The sequence below is a fragment of the Capricornis sumatraensis genome, chromosome 2 (genome assembly GCF_032405125.1).
Source record: "Capricornis sumatraensis isolate serow.1 chromosome 2, serow.2, whole genome shotgun sequence".
NCBI lineage: Eukaryota > Metazoa > Chordata > Mammalia > Artiodactyla > Bovidae > Capricornis > Capricornis sumatraensis.
In genome coordinates, this window is record NC_091070.1 from 121,987,332 (window position 1) to 122,006,295 (window position 18,964).

The following is an 18,964-nucleotide window of genomic DNA, read 5'->3' on the forward strand; positions in this document are numbered from 1 at the left end:
ACTGCCCCACCAGATGCAGTCTAAATTCTTTAGCTGGAAATGGTGGATAAATGTTAACCAAGCCTTTTCTTTACTAAGTTCAATCTCCACACAGAGATCATCAGAAAATTGCTTATCTAGACATTACCTTTTCCCCTCAGAATTATGACAACGTTTGGAAGGCTCATAAGAAAAAGGGCTATGTAAAGTTTTCTCCATCTTCTATATTCATTTCCTAGGTTCTAATCTTTTCACTGCTTTAGCGTTTGTTTTTTTTAAGACTTTTTTTCCTCATGAGAAATGCAAATCCTTTTGGAAATGGACAGGTTGTTAGCAAGCCAAACATCCCCCAAGTTTGAAGTTCAGATGCAACCGTAATTGCTGTTTTGTCCAATAACTCTGCCCAGTCCAGCTTCTTTGCCCTTGCTTGGGCTCTTTCCCCTGTTGGCAGCAACTTTCCTCTCTTTTCTGGCTTAACAAAGCACTTTCTGACTATGCCTAGGCTCGAAGTATCTTTCTTTTCCGAAGAACATTTGTAGCACTGACAGCAGGCCATTAGCACCACTGCAATTCACCTCATATGGTAATTTATCTTTTAATGTACAGGATTACTAGTAACTTATATCAAGTCTGGCGATTCCTTAGTCACAATTTAAAATGAAACAACTGGGCAGCTTTTCCTGAATAGTAGGAATTGTCCCCTCTCCTTAGGTTAACCTTAATGTGAAATGAATTACTCTCTCCTGAGAATACGCATATGCCGGTTACATGGGCATATTACATTACTCGTTTCTAACAAATACGACTGTATTAAATGCAAGAAAGCCCCAGTAGTTTATTCTCACGAAACCCACTTGAATCCTGGTCCTCCCTCTCTCCAGGTCCAGGGTTAGTTTCGACTTTTCTTGCTCCCACCTAGGCAGGGGGGACTTGTGTCCAGTTGAGGGTTCTCCTTCCATTGGGCGGGGGTCCGCGCCTGTATGGCCAGGGCGTGGACTGGCCCAGCCAGCTCTTCTGACAGCGCCGCATGGACCAGCCTATGCCTTTGTAGGGGGCTCAGTCCCTCAAAGCGAGAGCTCACCACCGCCACGCGGAAATGGGTCTCACTGCCCGGTGGGACCGCGTGGCCGCCGCTCTCATTACGCAGCTCCAGCACTTCGGGGTTCAGGGCCTGCTCCAACTTCGTGCGAATGGCAGCCTCGACGGGGCCGATGACCCCTGATCCCGCGCTGCCCCGGGACATACAGATGCGGCTGGCCATGGAGAACAGGCGTACGACCAGCTGCCCACTCAGCATCGGCTACGGCAGAGACAAAGACGGGAGCAGTGAGGGTCAGGGCCTCGCTCTCGGTACCAGCGTCTCAACTACCCCAGCCCCCGCCTCAGGCCAACTTCCACCCCGGGAGCGCGTCTAGACACCAGACAGTGTGATGCGAGGCACCGCCCCTTTCCTCCGTGTGACGTCGGGGGATTGTGGCCTCCGCCGAGAGCAGCTGAGAGAGCCCGCGCTTCTAAGGGGATTCGCAAAGAATCAGCTGGAGGTTCCAAGAGTAGGGTATGTGCAACTCCGGGCTTTTGGTTGAGCCACGGTCCCTGTGCCCCCTCCCTGAACCCCAAACTGGACCCTTTCTACCTCGCACTCAGGCTTGGCTACCGCAGTTCCCCCTCTGGGACGGAACTCCTGACAAGCCGGGTGAATGCAGATCTCGCGTCCAGAGGCACTCTGGGAAATGGAGTCCTCGCTACGCGATAGACCAGGCAGGTGAGGGCTCACGGGAACTGTAGTCTCTGTCTCTTGAGGTCGTGCGTGCGTGCGTGAGTGCATGCTCAGTCACTTGAGTGGTGTCTTCGACTCTCTTCGTCCCTAAGGACTGCAGCCCGCCAAGTTCCTCTGTCCATGGGATTCTCCAGGCTAAATTATTGGAGCGGGTTGCTCTGCCCTTCTCTAGGGGATCTTCCCCTCCCAGGGATGGAACCCAGGTCTCCTGCAGCAGTAGCAGTGTTTGTCGCTCAGTCGTGTCCGACTCTTGGCGACCCCATGAACTGTAGCTCGCCAGGCTCCTCTATCCATGGGATTCTCCAAGCAAGAATACTGTAGTGGATTGCCATTCCCTTCCCCAGAGGATCTTCCTGACCCAGGAATCGAATCCAGGTCTCCTACATTGCAGGCAGGTTATTTACCATCTGAGCTATAGGGAAGATCCAGGTATGCTGAGTCTTAACGCATCGCAGCGCAGGCAGATTCTTTTACCGCTGAGTAGCCGGGGAAGCCCCTCTTGGGGGTTGTAGGAAGTTCTGAACCTGAGGAGTTGCGAAGAAAACGAGAATTCCTGAACAATGGGGATTGATCCATTTTATTGCCAATAGATCTTGTAGATCTAGCCCAACACTTTTATATACAAGAAAATGGAAGTCCCTTTCCTTTATCGAATACATAATTATTGTGCGCTAGACCAGTCCTGGAGACTAGGGAGGTAAGACAGGCCCTGTCCTCAGGCAGCTTACAGAACACTGGAGAAGATGGACAAGTGATCAGACCATTGCAATACTGCATGCTAAGATCTGTGATGGCACTAAGCAGGATATTAAGGAGGCATGTCATCGAGCTTGAGGAGAACAGAGAAAACAGGGGAGCAGCTTAGAAGGGACACTAAAACCCCTTTCTCAGTCCCTCATAAGTGTGGTAGCTGCACGTGCAAAGGCCAGGAGGAGACACTTTGGGGGAGTGGTTCCTTGAGTGTAGTTAATTATGACTGGAGATCCCAGGGCAGAGATGATGGGGATGGGAAGTGAGTGAGCCAGTGCCCTAGGCTGTGGGGAGAAGAGGCATCATGCTGGGCTTTGTGGGTCTTGTTAGGCAGTTTTGTTTTTATCCTAGGAGAGGTAGGAAGCTAGGGAAGGTTTTCAGCAGGGATATAACAGGCCGAGATTTTACCAAAGATATATAACTCATCAATTCAATCAGTATTTTATTGTGTTTCCTAATATTTTATAGATTTCTCCATATATGTATTCTCCCCAACTTCAGTATTGAAAAATTTAAAACGTGCATAAAAATTGAATAATACAAAACAACATCCTCTACCTTTCACTGTTTTTTACATTTGTTTTATATATATATATATATATTGGGGCTTTCCTGGTGGCCCAGTGGTAAAGAATCCACTTGCTAATGAAGGAAATGCAAGAGACTCGGGGTTTGATCCCTGGCTGGGGAAGCTACCCTGAAGTAGGAAGTGGCAACCCACTCCAGTGTTCTTACCAGGATAATCCCGTGGACAGAGGAGCCTGGTGGTCTACAGTCCATAGGGTAACAAAGAGTTGGACATGGCTGAGTGACTGAACACGTACTTTATGTATACCTGTATACTTTAAAAATGTATTTGTATACTTTTTCAGAAAATAAATTGCAGATAGCATGACATTTCATCCCTAAGTACTCTAATACATATCTCCTCCTAATAAGAGGGATATTCTCTTATAGAACAATACCCTTATAACACTAAAAAATTTTTTTTAACATAATGTCAATTACAAGGTTGCAATTGCAATTGAACACCCCATTTATCCTTCATCTATATTAACTAACATTTTTCCATATTTGCTTTTTAATCTCTTTGAATATGTGTATACACAATAAAAATAAAAACTTACCATTTTTGTTGAATCATTTGACAGTTGAAAAATCTTTATACTTCATTGCTGTATACTTCAGCATATATCTTCTAAGACAAGGACATTTTCCTATATAACCACAATACCATTACCACACCTAAGACATTTAACATTTGTTCAATACTATTATCTAATAGTTGATACAGTTGATATTCAAATTTCCCCAGTTGTCTCATTAGTGCCTTTATTTTTTGAAAGTCAATCAAGGATCATGCATTGCATTTAGCCATCTTTAAATCTTTAAATACTGGAGTGGCAACCCACTCCAGTATTCTTGCCTGGAGAATCCCATGGACAGAGGAGGCTGGTGGGCTACAGTCCATGGGGTTGCAAAGAGTCGGACATGACTGAGCAACTTCACCTCATCTTTAAATCTGTATTTTGCAAAGTTCCTTGGCTTCAGTGTGAGAACTGTAAAGGAGGTAATGGCACAAGCAGGAAGACCAGTTTGGAGGTTAGTGGAGCAGTCTAGGTGAGAATGTTGATGTCTTGGATCATGGTGGTAGTGGAGGTGGAGATGGAAAGAAATTGTGGGTACAAGGTATACATTAGGAGGGTAAAACCCATAGTGTGTGGTGATGGGCTAATTATGGGAGGGAAAGTATGAAGGATAATTATCAGCTTTGTGCATCAAGGTGGATGGCATTTGTTCCCTAAGATACAGAATTTTGGAAGAAGGGTTGGAAGGGTGGGGAAGGGGGAGACTAGGTGTCCAATTCTTTTTGGACTTGAGTTCATAGTGTCTTTAGGATATCTAAGAAGAGATGTCATATTGGATATATGGTTTTGTGTGTGTATGCATTTTATTTTTAACTTTTTCTTAAGTGCTTTCAGAGCTACAGAAATTACAAATAACTACAAATAGTACAAATAATTCTGTATACTGCCCACCCTGATACCCACATTATCCAAATATTAACATTTTATCATGATTGCTTTATTTCTTATGTATCTACACATATCTAATTTTTTCTGAACCATCTGAGTGTCAGCTTCAGAGATAGAGCCCATTTACCTCTAACTACTTGCAATGGTTAATTTTAAGTGTCAACTTGACTGGGCCACAGGGGGCCCAGATATTTGGGCAAATGTTATTCTGGATGGTTTTGGATGAGATTTAAATCGGTAGACTGAGTAAAGCCGATTGCCCTCCCTGTTGTGGCTGGGTCTCATCCAATCAGTGTAAGGCCTGAACAGAACAAAAAGGCTAACCCTCTCTGAAAAAGAGTTCTTTCCTACCTGATGGCCTTTGAACTGGAACATTGGCTTTTTACCTGTCTTCAGACTTGAACTGAAACACTGGCACTTCCTGGGTCTCCAGCCTGTTAGCTTTTGACTGGCACTGTAGAACTGCTTCTCTTGGTTCTCAGACCTTCAGGCTTGAACTGTAACTACACAATCAGCTCTCCTGGGTTTCCAGCTTGCTGACTCACCCTGCAGATCTAGGGACTTGTCAGCCTCCATTATCATGTGAGCCAACTGCTTATAATAAATCTCTCTCTCTCTTTTGCTTGTTTGCTATTACTCTCTGCATATATATCTTTTTTGTTCTGTTTCTCTGAAGAGCTCTAATATATATTTGCTAATACATTCTTAGTAAAAATTTTTTTTTCTCACATAGCTACAGTATAATTGTCAAATTTGGGAAATTAACATTGACACAGTACTACAGATTTTACTGAAAATTTGTCATTGTCTCATATGTCCTTTATATAGAATTAAAAAAAAAAAAAACTGGGCCAGGATCCAGTCTAGGATCACATGCTGTATTCAGTTGTTATGTCTCTATGGCCTCCATTTAATCTGGACTAGTTCCTTAGTCTTTGTCTTTCATGACTGGCATTTTTGAGGAGTACAGACCATCTGTGCTTTTCAGGTGGTGCTAGTGGTAAAGAACCCACCTGCCAATGCAGGAAATGCAGGGTTTGATTCCTGGACTGGGAAAAATCCCCTGGAGGAGGGCATGGCAACCCACTCCAGTATTCTTGCCTGGAGAATTCCATGGACAGAGGAGCCTGGCGGCTACAGTCCATAGGATCGCAAAGAGTCTGACACAACTGAAGTGACTTAGCACCCACACACAGAGCATTTATTTTGTTGAATATCCCTCAACTTAGGTTTCTCTAACGTTTCTTTCTGATTCAGATTTAGGATATACACTTTTGGCAGGGAAACTGCAGAAGTGATATTGAATCCTTCTCACTGAACTATATAGGAGGCATATAATTCGCTTTGTCCTATTGTTAATGATAATTCTGATCAGTTGATTAACGTGGTATCTCTCAGAAAAAAAATGTAAAATTTTTATTTTCCATTGGTAATTGTAGGAGATGTTTGAGTCTATGTAATATTCTGTTTCTGGTTAAGATTTTGTTTATTAATTTTGGCATCTGAGATGCAAGAGTTGTTGAAGATGAAATGAGATCATGCGTGGTGGGGGGAAGGTGGGAAAGTGGGAAGGAGGGGAGTGAAATCACCTGGGAAAAGGTATAAAGAGAAAATAATAAGATTTTCTTTAGAAGATCACTTTGGCTAGTGTGTGTGAATATATTAGGGGAATGGAAAGAATGCAAGCGAAGAATAGAAGAGCCTTTAGCAGTAGTCTGGTGAAAGATAATCTGAGTGAAGACAAGAAATGAGCTAGAGAGAGAAGTAAAACAATTAGAATGATGTTAAAGAGATGGAATCTTTAGCACTTGTTTTTGATGAGTGCCTTGTAATTTGCTAATCCAATGACAGCGGGGGGGAATGGTGGGAGGATGCTTTGTTGGTGACAGGTACTATTCTAAATGAACTCTTAATTCTTGCAACAAGTCCATGAAGTAGCTACTGTTATTACTCTCGGTTTACCATTTTGAGGAAGCAGACACCCTTACAGGTTAGATAATAAATTAATTAATTTGTCTATGGTCATAGATCTAGTAAGCAAACTCAGGAGTCAGGCTGCAGAATTTGAACTCTTAACCATTAAGTTATTCTGCCTCCTAAGCCAGCATTTTGGACTCTCAGGTTCCAGCTGTGTACTAGGCTCCTTATATTTAATTCTCATTTATTCTAACAACTCTGTTATGGTAGGGTATATTATTTTTCTTCAATTGATGAACTTCCATTTTATCTTCTATCACTCTGGCTACCACAGTCTACTGTTGATAGCTAGCATCTGGAGAGTGGTTTGTTGACCGAAGGCCGACTATAATTGTTTCACAAATAAGTAAACCAAGGCTCAGAGGAATTTAAGCACTTGCTGCTGAAGGTCACACAGCCACTTACAAAAACATGATTAGAACCAAGGTCTGCCTCACTCAAAGTCTGTGCTCTTTACCCCTCCAAGCACACTACTTCACTAACTAAATTATGGGCTTCATGAAGCAAGCCTTGCTTCCTCCCTGTTATAGAGGGAGGGAGAGTTGGAGAGTTAGAGTGAGAGCTACAGAGCATGTAACAGGGGTGGAATTAGATTTAATACTTTAGATTTCATCTAGCTATAAATCCTTATTAGATAAGTCCAGATAGGCCAATACCCTACAAATTACATCAGCCTCAATTACTATGTATTGCTCCCTGGAGTTCCTTTCCCAGCATTCTTACTAGAGCCATTAAAATATGTAACAGAGTAGGCCATTTGTAAAAGCCAAACACCTTCACAAATAGACTGGATCTTATCCCCTTGAACACCTCTGGGATTTTTAACCAAAAGCAACTGAATTCCTAACCAGGCAATCTAGTTAATCAAACATTTAGTGCATTTGAGCTCCAATATATCATTCCAACCATACTCCTTTCCACTTTTCCCCAACTCCACCCTCAGCCCCCTCCATACTGAGCTGCACATCATTCATGACATGAACCAGGCTGTCCCACAGCTCCTTGCATTGCACATAAAGTTGCCTTTGGCTAGAATGCTTTCAATCTCCTCTTGACCCACAAAGTCCTCCTCATGGTTCCGTGAGATATCACCTCCTCTTTCATGAAGCCTCCCTACTCCCACATATATAGCCTCAGTGTACCCACATCTCTTTGTTCATGTCCTGCTGATAGACTTGAAGCACTCTGTCCTGTGCTTTGACCTTGGTCTCACTTCCTTTCTGTGACCACTTCAAGGCTGAGACCATGTCTTGGTCACCTTTAAATCAGGAGTCCTTTATTCCTTCCACCTGGCTCTTCAGTTCAGTTCAGTCGCTCAGTTGTATCCGACCCTTTGCAACCCCACGAATTGCAGCATGTCAGGCCTCCCTGTCCATCACCAACTCCCGGAGTTCACTCAAGTGAGTGAGTGAGTGAGTGAAGTTACTCAGTCGTGTCTGACTGTTTGCGACCCCATGGACTGTAGCCTATCAGGCTCCTCCGTCCATGGGGTTTTCCAGGCAAGAGTGCTGGAGTGGATTGCCATTTCCTTCTCCAGGGGATCCTCCCGACCCAGGAATCGAACTGGCAGACACTTTACTGTCTGAGCCACCAAACTCATGTCCATCTAGTCAGTGATGCCATCCAGCCATCTCATCCTATGTCGTCCCCTTCTCCTTCTGCCCCCAATCCCTCCCAGCATCAGAGTCTTTTCCAATGAGTCAACTCTTTGCATGAGGTGGCCAAAGTACTGGACTTTCAGTTTTAGCATCATTCCTTCCAAAGAACACCCAGGACCGATCTCCTTTAGAACGGACTGGTTGGATCTCCTTGCAGTCCAAGGGACTCTCAAGAGTCTTCTCCAACACCACAGTTCAAAAGCATCAATTCTTTGGCGCTCAGCTTTCTTCACAGTCCAACTCTCACATCCATACATGACCACTGGAAAAACCATAGCCTTGACTAGACGGACCTTTGTTGGCAAAGTAATATGTCTGCTTTTCAATATGCTATCTAGGTTGGTCATAACTTTCCTTCCAAGGAGTAAGCATCTTTTAATTTCATGGCTGCAGTCACCATCTGCAGTGATTTTGGAGCCCAAAAAATTAAAGTCGGACACTGTTTCCACTGTTTCCCCATCTGCTAATAAACATTTTTTTTTCATAAACAAATAAAACTATACTCTTAGAGAATTAGCATCTTCTTTTCTAAACTATTTCTCCAGCTCTCCCTCCCTCTGTAACAGAGGGAAGAAGCAGGGCTGGGCACAATGACTTCATAAAGCCGGTAATCTCCTTAGTGAAGCAATGGGCTTGGAGGGATGAAGAGCACAGACTTTGAGCGAGGCTGACCTTGGTTCTAATCATGTCTTTGTAAGTGGCTGTGTGACCTTCAGCAAGTGCTTAAATTCCTCTGAGCCTTGGTTTCCTTATTTGTGAAACAATTTCAGTTGGCCTTCGGTATCCACGGGTTCTGAATCTGAGGATTCAACCAACTGTGGGTGGAAGATATTTGAAAAAAAAAAAAAAAATCCAGAAAGTTTCAAAAAGCAAAACTAGAATTTGCCCTGCCTTGGCAACTATGTACATAGTTTTACATTTTATTTACAACTATTTACATAACATTTACATTGTATTAGGTATTAAAAGTAATCTGCTGCCCCTGCTAAATCGACCCCATAGACGGCAGCCCACCAGGCTCCCTCGTCCCTGGGATTCTCCAGGCAAGAATACTAGAGTGGGTTGCCAATTCCTTCTCCAATGCATGAAAGTGAAAAGTGAAAGTGAAGTCTCTCAGTCGTGTCCGACTCTTTTCGACCCCATGGACTGTAGCATGCCAGGCCTCCCTGTCCGTCGCCAGCTCCCGGAGTTTACTCAAACTCATGTCCATTGAGTCGGTGATACCATCCAACCATCTCATCCTCTGCAGTCCCTTTCTCCTCCCACCTTCAACCTTTCCCAGCATCAGGGTCTTTTCCAATGAGTCAGTTCTTCGCATCAGGTGGCCAAAGTATTAGTTTCAGCTTCAACATCAGTCCCTCCAATGAATATTCAGGAATATTCATGAATATATGCTGTAAGATGCAGGAAACTGTAGATGTTAGCTCAGGTTCCGGGCAGACTGTTGGAGCAATTCAGGGAAAGAACAAAGAGAAGGGAGCTGGCGGGGGGTGGGGAGGTGGTGGTGGTGGGGGGGAGTGGGGGTGGTGGTGGTGGCGGCAGGTGACTGGATGAGTTTGCTTTTGGATAGGTCGAGTTATAGGGACAGACAGATTGAAGTATCCAGTTAACAGGTATACAGGCCTGAGCTTCTGCAGCAAATACTAGATGAAAGCACTGAATTGGGTACGACTTCGGGAAGAGTGAAGAATGAAGTGTGCGGAAAGGGCGAATAGGGAGGCAGAGCCGAGCTTAACACTGGGATTTAAACACGGACAGGGGGAAAAGCAGCAGAATGAGGAAAGACTAAGAGCGACATTTTGAATGCCAAGGGAAAGACGCCTTCAAGTTGAAGGCGGTTTGGGACGCCTCCTAGAGGTCAAGAGGAGGATGACATACTATTCTGGGGTTCCCTGGTGGCTCAGACCGTAAGGAATCCACCTGCCTGCAATGCTGGAGACCCGGACTCGATCTCTGGGTTGGGAAGATCCTCTGAGAAGGAAATGCCCTCGATTAAACCGGAGTCTAAGGAACAGACGGGTGGGGATGGGGCGAAGCCACACCGCAGGCAACAACTGAATTGAAAGAAAAGAAGAGGCCTCAGTAGTTTTGTATTTTTTAAGGCAGTCTGGCTTTGACGAGCCAGAAAAGGAGGAACTTAGTAATTTAAGGTTCCAAGGCCCTTGAGTGGGAGTAACTGCATCTGCTAAAGGCTCTCTGCAGCCCTTTAAAATCCTTTTTGGGAAACCGGAAAAAAACCTACCATCCGTAACCTAGAAAAAAATTGCCACTCAGTAAATAAAGCAAAACAGAAGAGCGTTTTGTTTGAAAGCCTTCACTTTAAAAATCCTGGCATGCAAATAAAGGGCTTTAATATGGCTCACAACGATTGGTAGGTACTTATAGAAGCCGTCATTTCCTCGTAGCGCAAGATGCAAACGAAGAGTCTGGTTTTCGCTTTCCTATTGGCTGTGCGATCGGACCCCGCTTTTAGCCAATCAAACCACTTCCCTTCACCCCTCCCGGTAGCTCTTATAAATTACATCAAATTGGTTACCCTTGCCATATCCTTCTCCTTGAAAAAGAAGCTGTAACTGCAGTTTTAGCAGTAATGTCAGGCCGCGGAAAGCAGGGAGGCAAAGCTCGGGCCAAGGCCAAGTCGCGCTCATCCCGCGCTGGCCTTCAGTTCCCCGTAGGGCGAGTGCACCGCCTGCTGCGCAAAGGGAACTACGCCGAAAGGGTGGGGGCCGGCGCACCGGTGTACTTGGCGGCAGTGCTGGAGTACCTGACCGCGGAAATCCTGGAGCTGGCGGGCAACGCCGCCCGAGACAACAAGAAGACGCGCATCATCCCTCGCCATTTGCAACTGGCCGTGAGAAATGATGAAGAGCTCAACAAGTTACTCGGGGGTGTCACTATTGCCCAGGGCGGTGTCTTACCCAATATCCAGGCAGTCTTATTGCCCAAAAAAACGGAGAGTCACAAGCCTGGCAAGAATAAGTAATTAAGAGGCTTGATACCATCCCCACTCACCCCAAAGGCTCTTTTAAGAGCCACCACCAAAGTGTCAAAATAAAGGGCTGATCACAAAATAGCGCATTAGCTCTTTTTTTGAAAACTTGGGTGGCTCTAAAAAGAGCCTTTGTTCTTTGGTTTACTTTGTAAGGCTTTATTTGCTTTTGGCTTTATGGCTTTCGGTTTTCTTTGGTAACAGAACGGCCTGGATGTTGGGCAAAACGCCGCCTTGCGCGATGGTAACCTTGCCTAACAGCTTGTTCAGCTCCTCGTCGTTGCGGATGGCCAGCTGCAGGTGACGAGGGATGATGCGCGTCTTTTTGTTGTCTCGCGCCGCGTTGCCGGCAAGCTCCAGGATCTCGGCCGTCAGATACTCCAGAACCGCCGCCATGTAGACGGGCGCGCCGGCCCCCACCCGCTCAGCGTAGTTGCCTTTGCGCAGCAGGCGATGCACTCGCCCTACCGGGAACTGCAAGCCTGCACGGGACGAACGCGACTTGGCCTTGGCGCGGGCCTTGCCTCCCTGCTTTCCGCGACCAGACATGACTAAAGGTAACAGTAGTACACTTAAAGATCGAAGCCCCTCGGCAAATGTTTAAGAAAGATCAGCAATTGGAAAGCCTTTATAAGTTTTCCGAGGGGTGGGGTCAGGAACAAGCTTTTCATTGGTCCTAAATTGGCTCCTGAAACAGCCAATAAGGTTAAGAGTCGGTGTTATTCTGTAGCTATTACTGATAACGTAAGGTCTCTCCACGGACCAATGGGAATGTAAGACTTTTGGAGCCTTAATTTGCATACGGTGGTTATAAATGGATCAGGCCCGCCCATTCTCATACCTCTTTTTTTGCCAAACGGCGTTGTTTCACAATGCCTGAGCCGGCAAAATCCGCTCCTGCGCCCAAGAAGGGCTCCAAGAAAGCCGTTACCAAAGCCCAAAAGAAAGACGGCAAGAAGCGCAAGCGCAGCCGTAAGGAGAGCTATTCCATCTACGTGTACAAGGTGCTGAAGCAGGTGCACCCAGACACCGGTATTTCGTCCAAGGCCATGGGCATCATGAACTCATTTGTCAACGACATCTTCGAGCGCATCGCGGGCGAAGCGTCGCGCTTGGCGCATTACAACAAGCGCTCAACCATCACGTCTCGGGAGATCCAGACGGCCGTGCGCCTGCTGCTGCCTGGCGAGCTGGCCAAGCATGCCGTGTCCGAGGGCACCAAGGCGGTCACCAAGTACACCAGCTCCAAGTGAGTCCCTGCTGGGACGCGGCGCTCGCACGAGTCGCAAAGCCGCTTGATTTTCCAAAGGCTCTTTTCAGAGCCACCCACCTAATCACCAGAAAAGAGCCTTGTTCACTTGTTTTTCCTCAGTTCCTCACAAAGTAAGTTACTCTAGTTGGCTAAAAGTAATGGAAGATGACACACGGAGCTTTTTAAGCCCTTATGACTTGAGATTTCTGGCGCGTGACTGGCTTTGCTTTTGAATCTAGGGCGCGTCTTAACCCTCACTGCTGCTTAGCTTTCGTATGAGTCAGTTCTAAATTAGGATACTGAGACTGCTCCTAGACTTGTGTCCTGGTGGCTATGTTGGGTACGTGTCACCGGTGTTCCAAAACGAAGTGAGTGATTTCGGCTATCCACATTTAAGAAAGGACCCCAGGACACGACCAAGCCCGGGTCTTTCGAACACTGCATCACAGCCCTGAAGAATTGCGAGTTTGGCAGCTGCGTGGGTGCCGGATCACGAGTTAGGCCCTTGCGATGTGGCTTCCTGTGGACACCAGCGGTTCGGGATACTTCGTACTGAGCCCGCGCTGCCCCTGGTCTCAGCCTTTCCCTGATTGGACATGAATATTCAAACTCTCCCGCCGCTCCGGAATTCATAGGTTCTGGTTTGCGCCGCTCACTTTGGCGCTGTGAAATTCCTGTTATTTCTTGGTTTGTGGATCATTTTTGCTTTTAATTCTCTTTTCTCGGAATATTTCGGCGTCAAGTCACTGGAAGGCACTAGTCATTTTAGTCTGGTCTCAAACGTCACCTCTCAGACACCTTCGGGAAGTTGTGTCTCTCCTTCCTGCCTCTGGTCCCTCACTATTTTATTTTCTTCCTAGCAGCTGTCAGAAATTGTTTTGCTATTAATAGTTTTTTTTTTTTTTTCTTGTTTACCATTTTCCTCAAGACTTTAACAGAAACTTTATTGGTTTGGTTTTCCTCTATATCGTCCCCGCCAACCAGTGCTTGGCACACAGTGGACACTTAAGTACTTACTGAATTAGTATTTGTTGAATTAATTTTTCTGTCCCTCTTCTTTTAAAAATAGCCTTCATGGATGGATGGATGGGTGCGGTTCATTTCCATTAGATGTATGTGAAGACATGAAAATGGAAATGTTTTGGACCTCCTTTCCCAAGTTGGCTATGGTCACCTCAGGGCAACAGCTGGGAGGAGGGCTGTATTTGTGTGTGTGTGCTAAGGAGGAGGTGGCAGTTTTAAGTCCTTCCTTTATGCTTTTCAGTTTGGTCTAAACTTTTGGATTTTCATTAAATTCAGAACATTGCTCACTGGAAGATCCTTTTCCTTTCTTCATTTATGACACCCTCCTTCCATCCTGATCTTTTGTTCCCCATTGAGATGAACTTTTCATTTACATTCACAGTTTCATTGCTTTTCAGGAGACCCTATAAAATAAACAAGGTTGGGGCTTCCCTGGTGGGTCTGGTAAAGAATCCGCCTGCCAGTGTAGAAGACACAGGTTCGATCCCTGATCCAGGAAAATCCCGGAGAGAGAAAAAAAAGTAGAGAATGTTAATATTTCTTTAAAAATGAGGTTGAGAGTAAGTGGTCCACTGGGCATGCAGCTAACATTGTCCACCTCTGTACCCTCAAATGCAAGGACGATTGCATTTCAGTTTTATTTCATTGTAATTATGGAATGTTGTATTTTTCTGTCCAAGCCTTTGATTCTGCTGATAATGGTACTGATGGTCTGAACCGTTATTCAACTCTGCTTTTGGATAAGGGGTCCTGGAGTTGATTGCAGGGGTTTCATGAATCCAAATGGACTCCAGACATTATCAGAGACTGAATAAATCTTAATGTTTCTTACATGTGTGTTTTCAAATGTGTGTATATGCTATTGTTATTAATAAATTTACCAGTTAATTTAAAAGCTTGGCTGTATTCTTTTATCTGTAATATATTTTCTAACTAAATGAAGTAGATAAAAATCACTACTGGGTCTCAGCAAATGTATAGAGATGTTTGAGTGCCTCTGACCTGGAAGGTGAATATTTATAAACCATTAACCAAATCTGCTTCTACTCCAGAAGGGTAGTGGGGCTGAAATAGTCTGTTAGGAGGACACTATTAATGCTTAGTAATTGAAAAGTGCATGAGCACAAAATGAAACCAAACAAGAAGCACTATAAATAAAATAGAAAAAATAAAGTCATTAACGAAGTTTAGAAAATACCTGTAGAGTACTTAGTATGTGTCTGTCGGATGTTGTTCTAGATCCTTCACACGTATTGACTCATTTAATCCTCACAAGAACTTTATGAAATAGTTGCTATTATTGTCTCCCACTTTACAGGTGAGGAAACTGAGGCATAGAAAGGCTTCTCCTCAGAAACTCTCAAAGAATAAACTGTTAGTTCAATGTTTAAGGGACTTGAGAAAGTGAGATCCCTACACCAAAAACCTGTATTTGGGGGGAAATACTTATGCTTTAAAATTAAAGAGAAATATCACCTACTTTAATTTCAGGATGCACCGTGGGTATACGTCTGTGGTGGAGGTGGTGGCTGAAAGGCTTGAGGTGGTGGTAGTGGTGGCTGAAAGTCTGTGTGTGGAGCAATCTCATTTTGCAGAGGCCATGGCTCACCTCTGTTTAGTTTGGCCCCATAGTCATAGGGCTCACCAGCTGAAATACTTTTACTAAGATAAGAGAGCTTTGGTTACTGGTTGTGGGCTCCTCCTGGGCATGGTGTTTACTAGGAAGGAAGTTATAAAGTGAGGAAGGGGAGAGAAGTGTTAGAGTTGATATTTTAACTCTGGAGGGGAGGTGATTATTGACAGTGAGATTTATTCTCCTAAAGAACCTCTTTGATCTCTTCTTTCTCCTTCTCAAACATCTCTCTACATTTGCTTAGTGAAGTGAAAGTTGCTCAGTCGTGTCTGACTCTGCGACCCCGTGGACTATACAGTCGGTGGAATTCTCCAGGCCAGAATACCGGAGTGAGTTGCCATTTCCTTCTCCAGGGGATCTTCCCAACTCAGGGATCAAACCAGGTCTTCCGATTGCAGATAGATTCTTTACCAGCTGAGCCACGAGGGAAGCCCAAGTTAGAGTTAATAACAATACTTGTTATAATAATACCTGCTTCTACTTACTGAGCACTTAACTGTTTACCTTGTTCTCTGCTGAGTGGTTTACATGCATTGCCTCATTTAATCTTCACAGCCACCACTTAAGATAGGTTCTGTCCTTACTTTATAAGTAAAGGAAATTGAATCTCAGAGAAGTTAAATAACTTGTCCAGGATCATTTCGGAAGTAAGTGGTAGAACTACAACCCAATGTACACTTTAAAAAAGTTTGATCTTCAAGGCCCTCAATAATCTGCCTCTTCCTTCTTTCACAGCTCTGTCTCCTACTGCTGTACATACAGGTTTTCTGCTCTAGTCGCCTTCCCCTAAACCCATTTGCTTTTTCCCAGGACCATACTGTACTGCTCTTTCTTTCTGGCTTGGCCAGAGCTTGCTTTCAAGCCAAGGCCATAATCTTCCACCCCAAGTGACACCTCTCAATTAATGTCTCTACCTTTATCTCTTCTTTAAACATAGTAACAGAAAGAAACGGTTTACTGCGGTAATTGGCATACAATAAACTGTACATGTTTAAAATACAATTTGTTAAGTTTAGACGTATGTATATACCCATGAAAACATCACTGCAATCAACATAAGGGACAGATCCATCCCCCTCCCCCCACCTCCACAAAAGGTTTCTTCATGCTCCTTTCATAATTCTGCCCTCCTGCCCACTTCATCAGTGTCCTCCTTTGGCTCTCTTCCTGCCCTCAGGGAACCACCAGTTTGCTTTATATCATTATAGACAGTTTGTACCATACAATGGGTATCATTTGTATCTGGCTGCTTTCACTCAGCGTAAGACTCATTCATATTTAGGTGCATGTTCATTCCTTTATATTGGTGAGTTGTATTCCATTTTATGGCCACAACTGATAATTTCAGTCACCTGATGGATAGTTGTGTTGTTTCCAGTCCTTTCTCCACCTTTTTTGTTTTTCCCCCTTGGCTTCTCTGCATGGCAAGTGAGATCTTAGTTCCCCAATTAGGGATGGAACTTGTGCCCACTCCAGTGAAAGCATGGAGTCTTAACCACCGGACTGCCAGGGAAGCCACCTTCCTCTGCTTTTTAATGCATTCCAACTTTGTGTCATGATGGTTCCACAGTAAAATTTCTGCTTTCAAATGGGAAGGAATTCAGAAGGGGGATAAGACATATACACAAATACCTATTCTATTCGAGTAGGACAAAGTATTAGGGTTTCACTTGTGTTATCCTAGGCTCAAAACCTCTCTAATCCATTTTATGTCTTGTGACTAGAGTAGTAGTCTATAGCACAGACCTGACCTTATCACCTACCTGCTCACAAACCTCCAGTGGCCTGCCTTACTGCCATACTTTGGCCTTCAAAAGAAAAAAAAATTAAAGTAAAAAATTTAAAACTCTATCAGCAATTTTTAGTCATATTTGGTTGCACAATATGGTCTGGATAATTTTGGTCCTTTAAAAGGGAGGCTAACATTGATCACAATATGGCTAATCAGTGATTGTGGCATAGAGAGTAAGCCTGAGGGGCAGCCCTGTTCGGGTTGCAAAATTGACCTCTAGCTGAAAGACTATCCCTGTGACTAGGGAGACTAGGTTTAATCATTCATTTAATATGGGTGATTGAAAATCTGTATCTACTTATTTTATAAATAATTATTATCTAGTCCCTGATGGCTCAGTGGTGAAGAATCTGCCTGCCAATGCAGGAGGCACAAGAGACTTGGGTTCAATCCCCGAGTGGAGAAGATATCCTGGAGAAGGAAATGGCAACTCCTTCCAGTATTATTGCCTGAGAAATCCCATGGACAGAGGAGTCTGGCAGGCTATGGGGTCACAAAAGAGCCGACACGACTTAGCAAGTAAACAACCTGGGTTGAAAACCAAGGCTGCCTCTCTGCGTCAGAGTGATTTAGGTCCTCTGGACAGGAAGAGGATATTTCATTCTTACTGATAAGATTTCACACAGAAAAAGTTTTTAAGAGAACATGGTTTCTCAGTGAATAAGAAAGCTGTGGTCACACAAAGAAGGGGATTCTGATTCTTTGTAGCTACAGTTATATGTCCTTGGGACTTGTGTTTCCTCTCATTCTGTGACTAGATTATCCCAGCCTGATGAATGGCAAAACAGATTTTTTACTTTCTCAGTCCTAGCGAATGTCTACTTTCTCAGAATGCATGTAAGTGGCATTGTGTTTTATATTTTATTCTATTTGTTATCTTCTCCCTTTCTAACCTATATTTTAAACATTGACCTTTGCCTCTCTACTCCCACAAAACATCTGCATCTCTCTTTGCTATACATGTTGTGATATAAATGTGCACTCTGTTGGCTGAAGTATTGCATTAAACTTCAAGAAGTACGAACAGCACACTTTATCCCCCTCTCTCCCAGTGAAAAGCACCCACATTTGCTCCAATTCCCCATCATCCCAAAAATGCTGTTATAAACATCATTGTTCATTTCCTTATGTAAACCTAGCCTATCCCTAATTTGGCATTTGAGGTCCCTGAAACTGGTCCTTAATGTCTCCAGCATGAAAAGCTCACTTCTTATTGCCCTTTGTCTGTGCTACGTGTTTGTTTGTTTTCACTGTCCCTTCTGCCTGGATTACACCACCTTCCTTAGCCCCCAATCTGAACATGTCTCAAATCCTAAATATTCTTGAGAACCCACCTCAAATATCACCTCTTATAGGATGGGTTCCCTTGTTTGTTCACCTGGAATTGACCTTTCCCTCTCAGCTCCCACGAAGCTCAATCTGCATTTCTGTTTGTCATCCTCCACAATAGGCCTTCCACTCTTGCTATTCACATGGGTATCACTTCCCCACAAAGACAGGCATCAGGTTGTGTGTACAAGAATAGAGAAATTCAGAAGGCATGTTTCAGAAAAATATTGACTTTAAAACATAAGTAAGATGAGTTTTACTTTATCCTTTGTAGTGTCCTCTAGCCACTGTTTTTCTAGCTATGAGTTGTAACTTATTAGTGGGTTATGAAATTGTTTTTTGACAGAGATCACCTTTTTCCTCCCCCTTTTTAAGAAGAGAAGAGAAAAATATCAGAGTGTATCACAAATAGTAAATATCATTTTGTGAAATGTATTATAATTTATATTCTTTTGTGAATGTGACTAAGACGCAATGTAAAAGTGTTTCTCACTGGGGGTTGAGATTAGGAGAGGTCCCTTCTACTGTCCTGAAAGGTCATAGAAAATGCCACTCCAGAATATGCCACTTTGGCATATTGATAATTTTGAGCTGTAGTCACTTGCAAAACAGGATACGTAGAGGCCAACTTTCTCTAAACTCCCATTAGCTACCTAAGAACAGATTTTCCAAAAGAAACTTGATTGTCGTAAATGCCCTCCCCCAGGAATTACACTGAATAGGAAAGATTGACTCATCACAGGAGAGGAGACTAGAAGTCGAGACCATA

At 44.1% G+C, this 18,964-nt stretch overlaps 4 protein-coding genes across 4 annotated transcripts; 2 read left to right on the forward strand and 2 right to left on the reverse strand.

The window, feature by feature from the left end:
* Window positions 1-215: 215 nt before the first annotated feature.
* BOLA1 (bolA family member 1) lies at window positions 216-1,682 on the reverse strand. The gene is made up of 2 exons (XM_068966278.1): window positions 1,613-1,682; window positions 216-1,279 (listed from the first exon to the last, which is right to left on the reverse strand). The coding sequence occupies exon 2, from the start codon at window positions 1,274-1,276 to the stop codon at window positions 869-871; it is 408 nt and encodes a 135-aa protein (XP_068822379.1). The 5' UTR covers window positions 1,277-1,279; window positions 1,613-1,682; the 3' UTR covers window positions 216-868.
* Window positions 1,683-10,767: 9,085 nt separating this feature from the next.
* H2AC21 (H2A clustered histone 21) lies at window positions 10,768-11,160 on the forward strand. The gene has a single exon (XM_068964290.1). The coding sequence runs from the start codon at window positions 10,768-10,770 to the stop codon at window positions 11,158-11,160; it is 393 nt and encodes a 130-aa protein (XP_068820391.1).
* A 165-nt stretch (window positions 11,161-11,325) lies between these two features.
* Window positions 11,326-11,736, reverse strand: H2AC20 (H2A clustered histone 20). The gene has a single exon (XM_068964291.1). It carries the CDS (start codon window positions 11,713-11,715, stop codon window positions 11,326-11,328), a length of 390 nt encoding a protein of 129 aa, XP_068820392.1. The 5' UTR covers window positions 11,716-11,736.
* A 299-nt stretch (window positions 11,737-12,035) lies between these two features.
* Window positions 12,036-14,320, forward strand: H2BC21 (H2B clustered histone 21). The gene has a single exon (XM_068963153.1). It carries the CDS (start codon window positions 12,039-12,041, stop codon window positions 12,417-12,419), a length of 381 nt encoding a protein of 126 aa, XP_068819254.1. The 5' UTR covers window positions 12,036-12,038; the 3' UTR covers window positions 12,420-14,320.
* The last annotated feature ends 4,644 nt before the right edge of the window (window positions 14,321-18,964 follow it).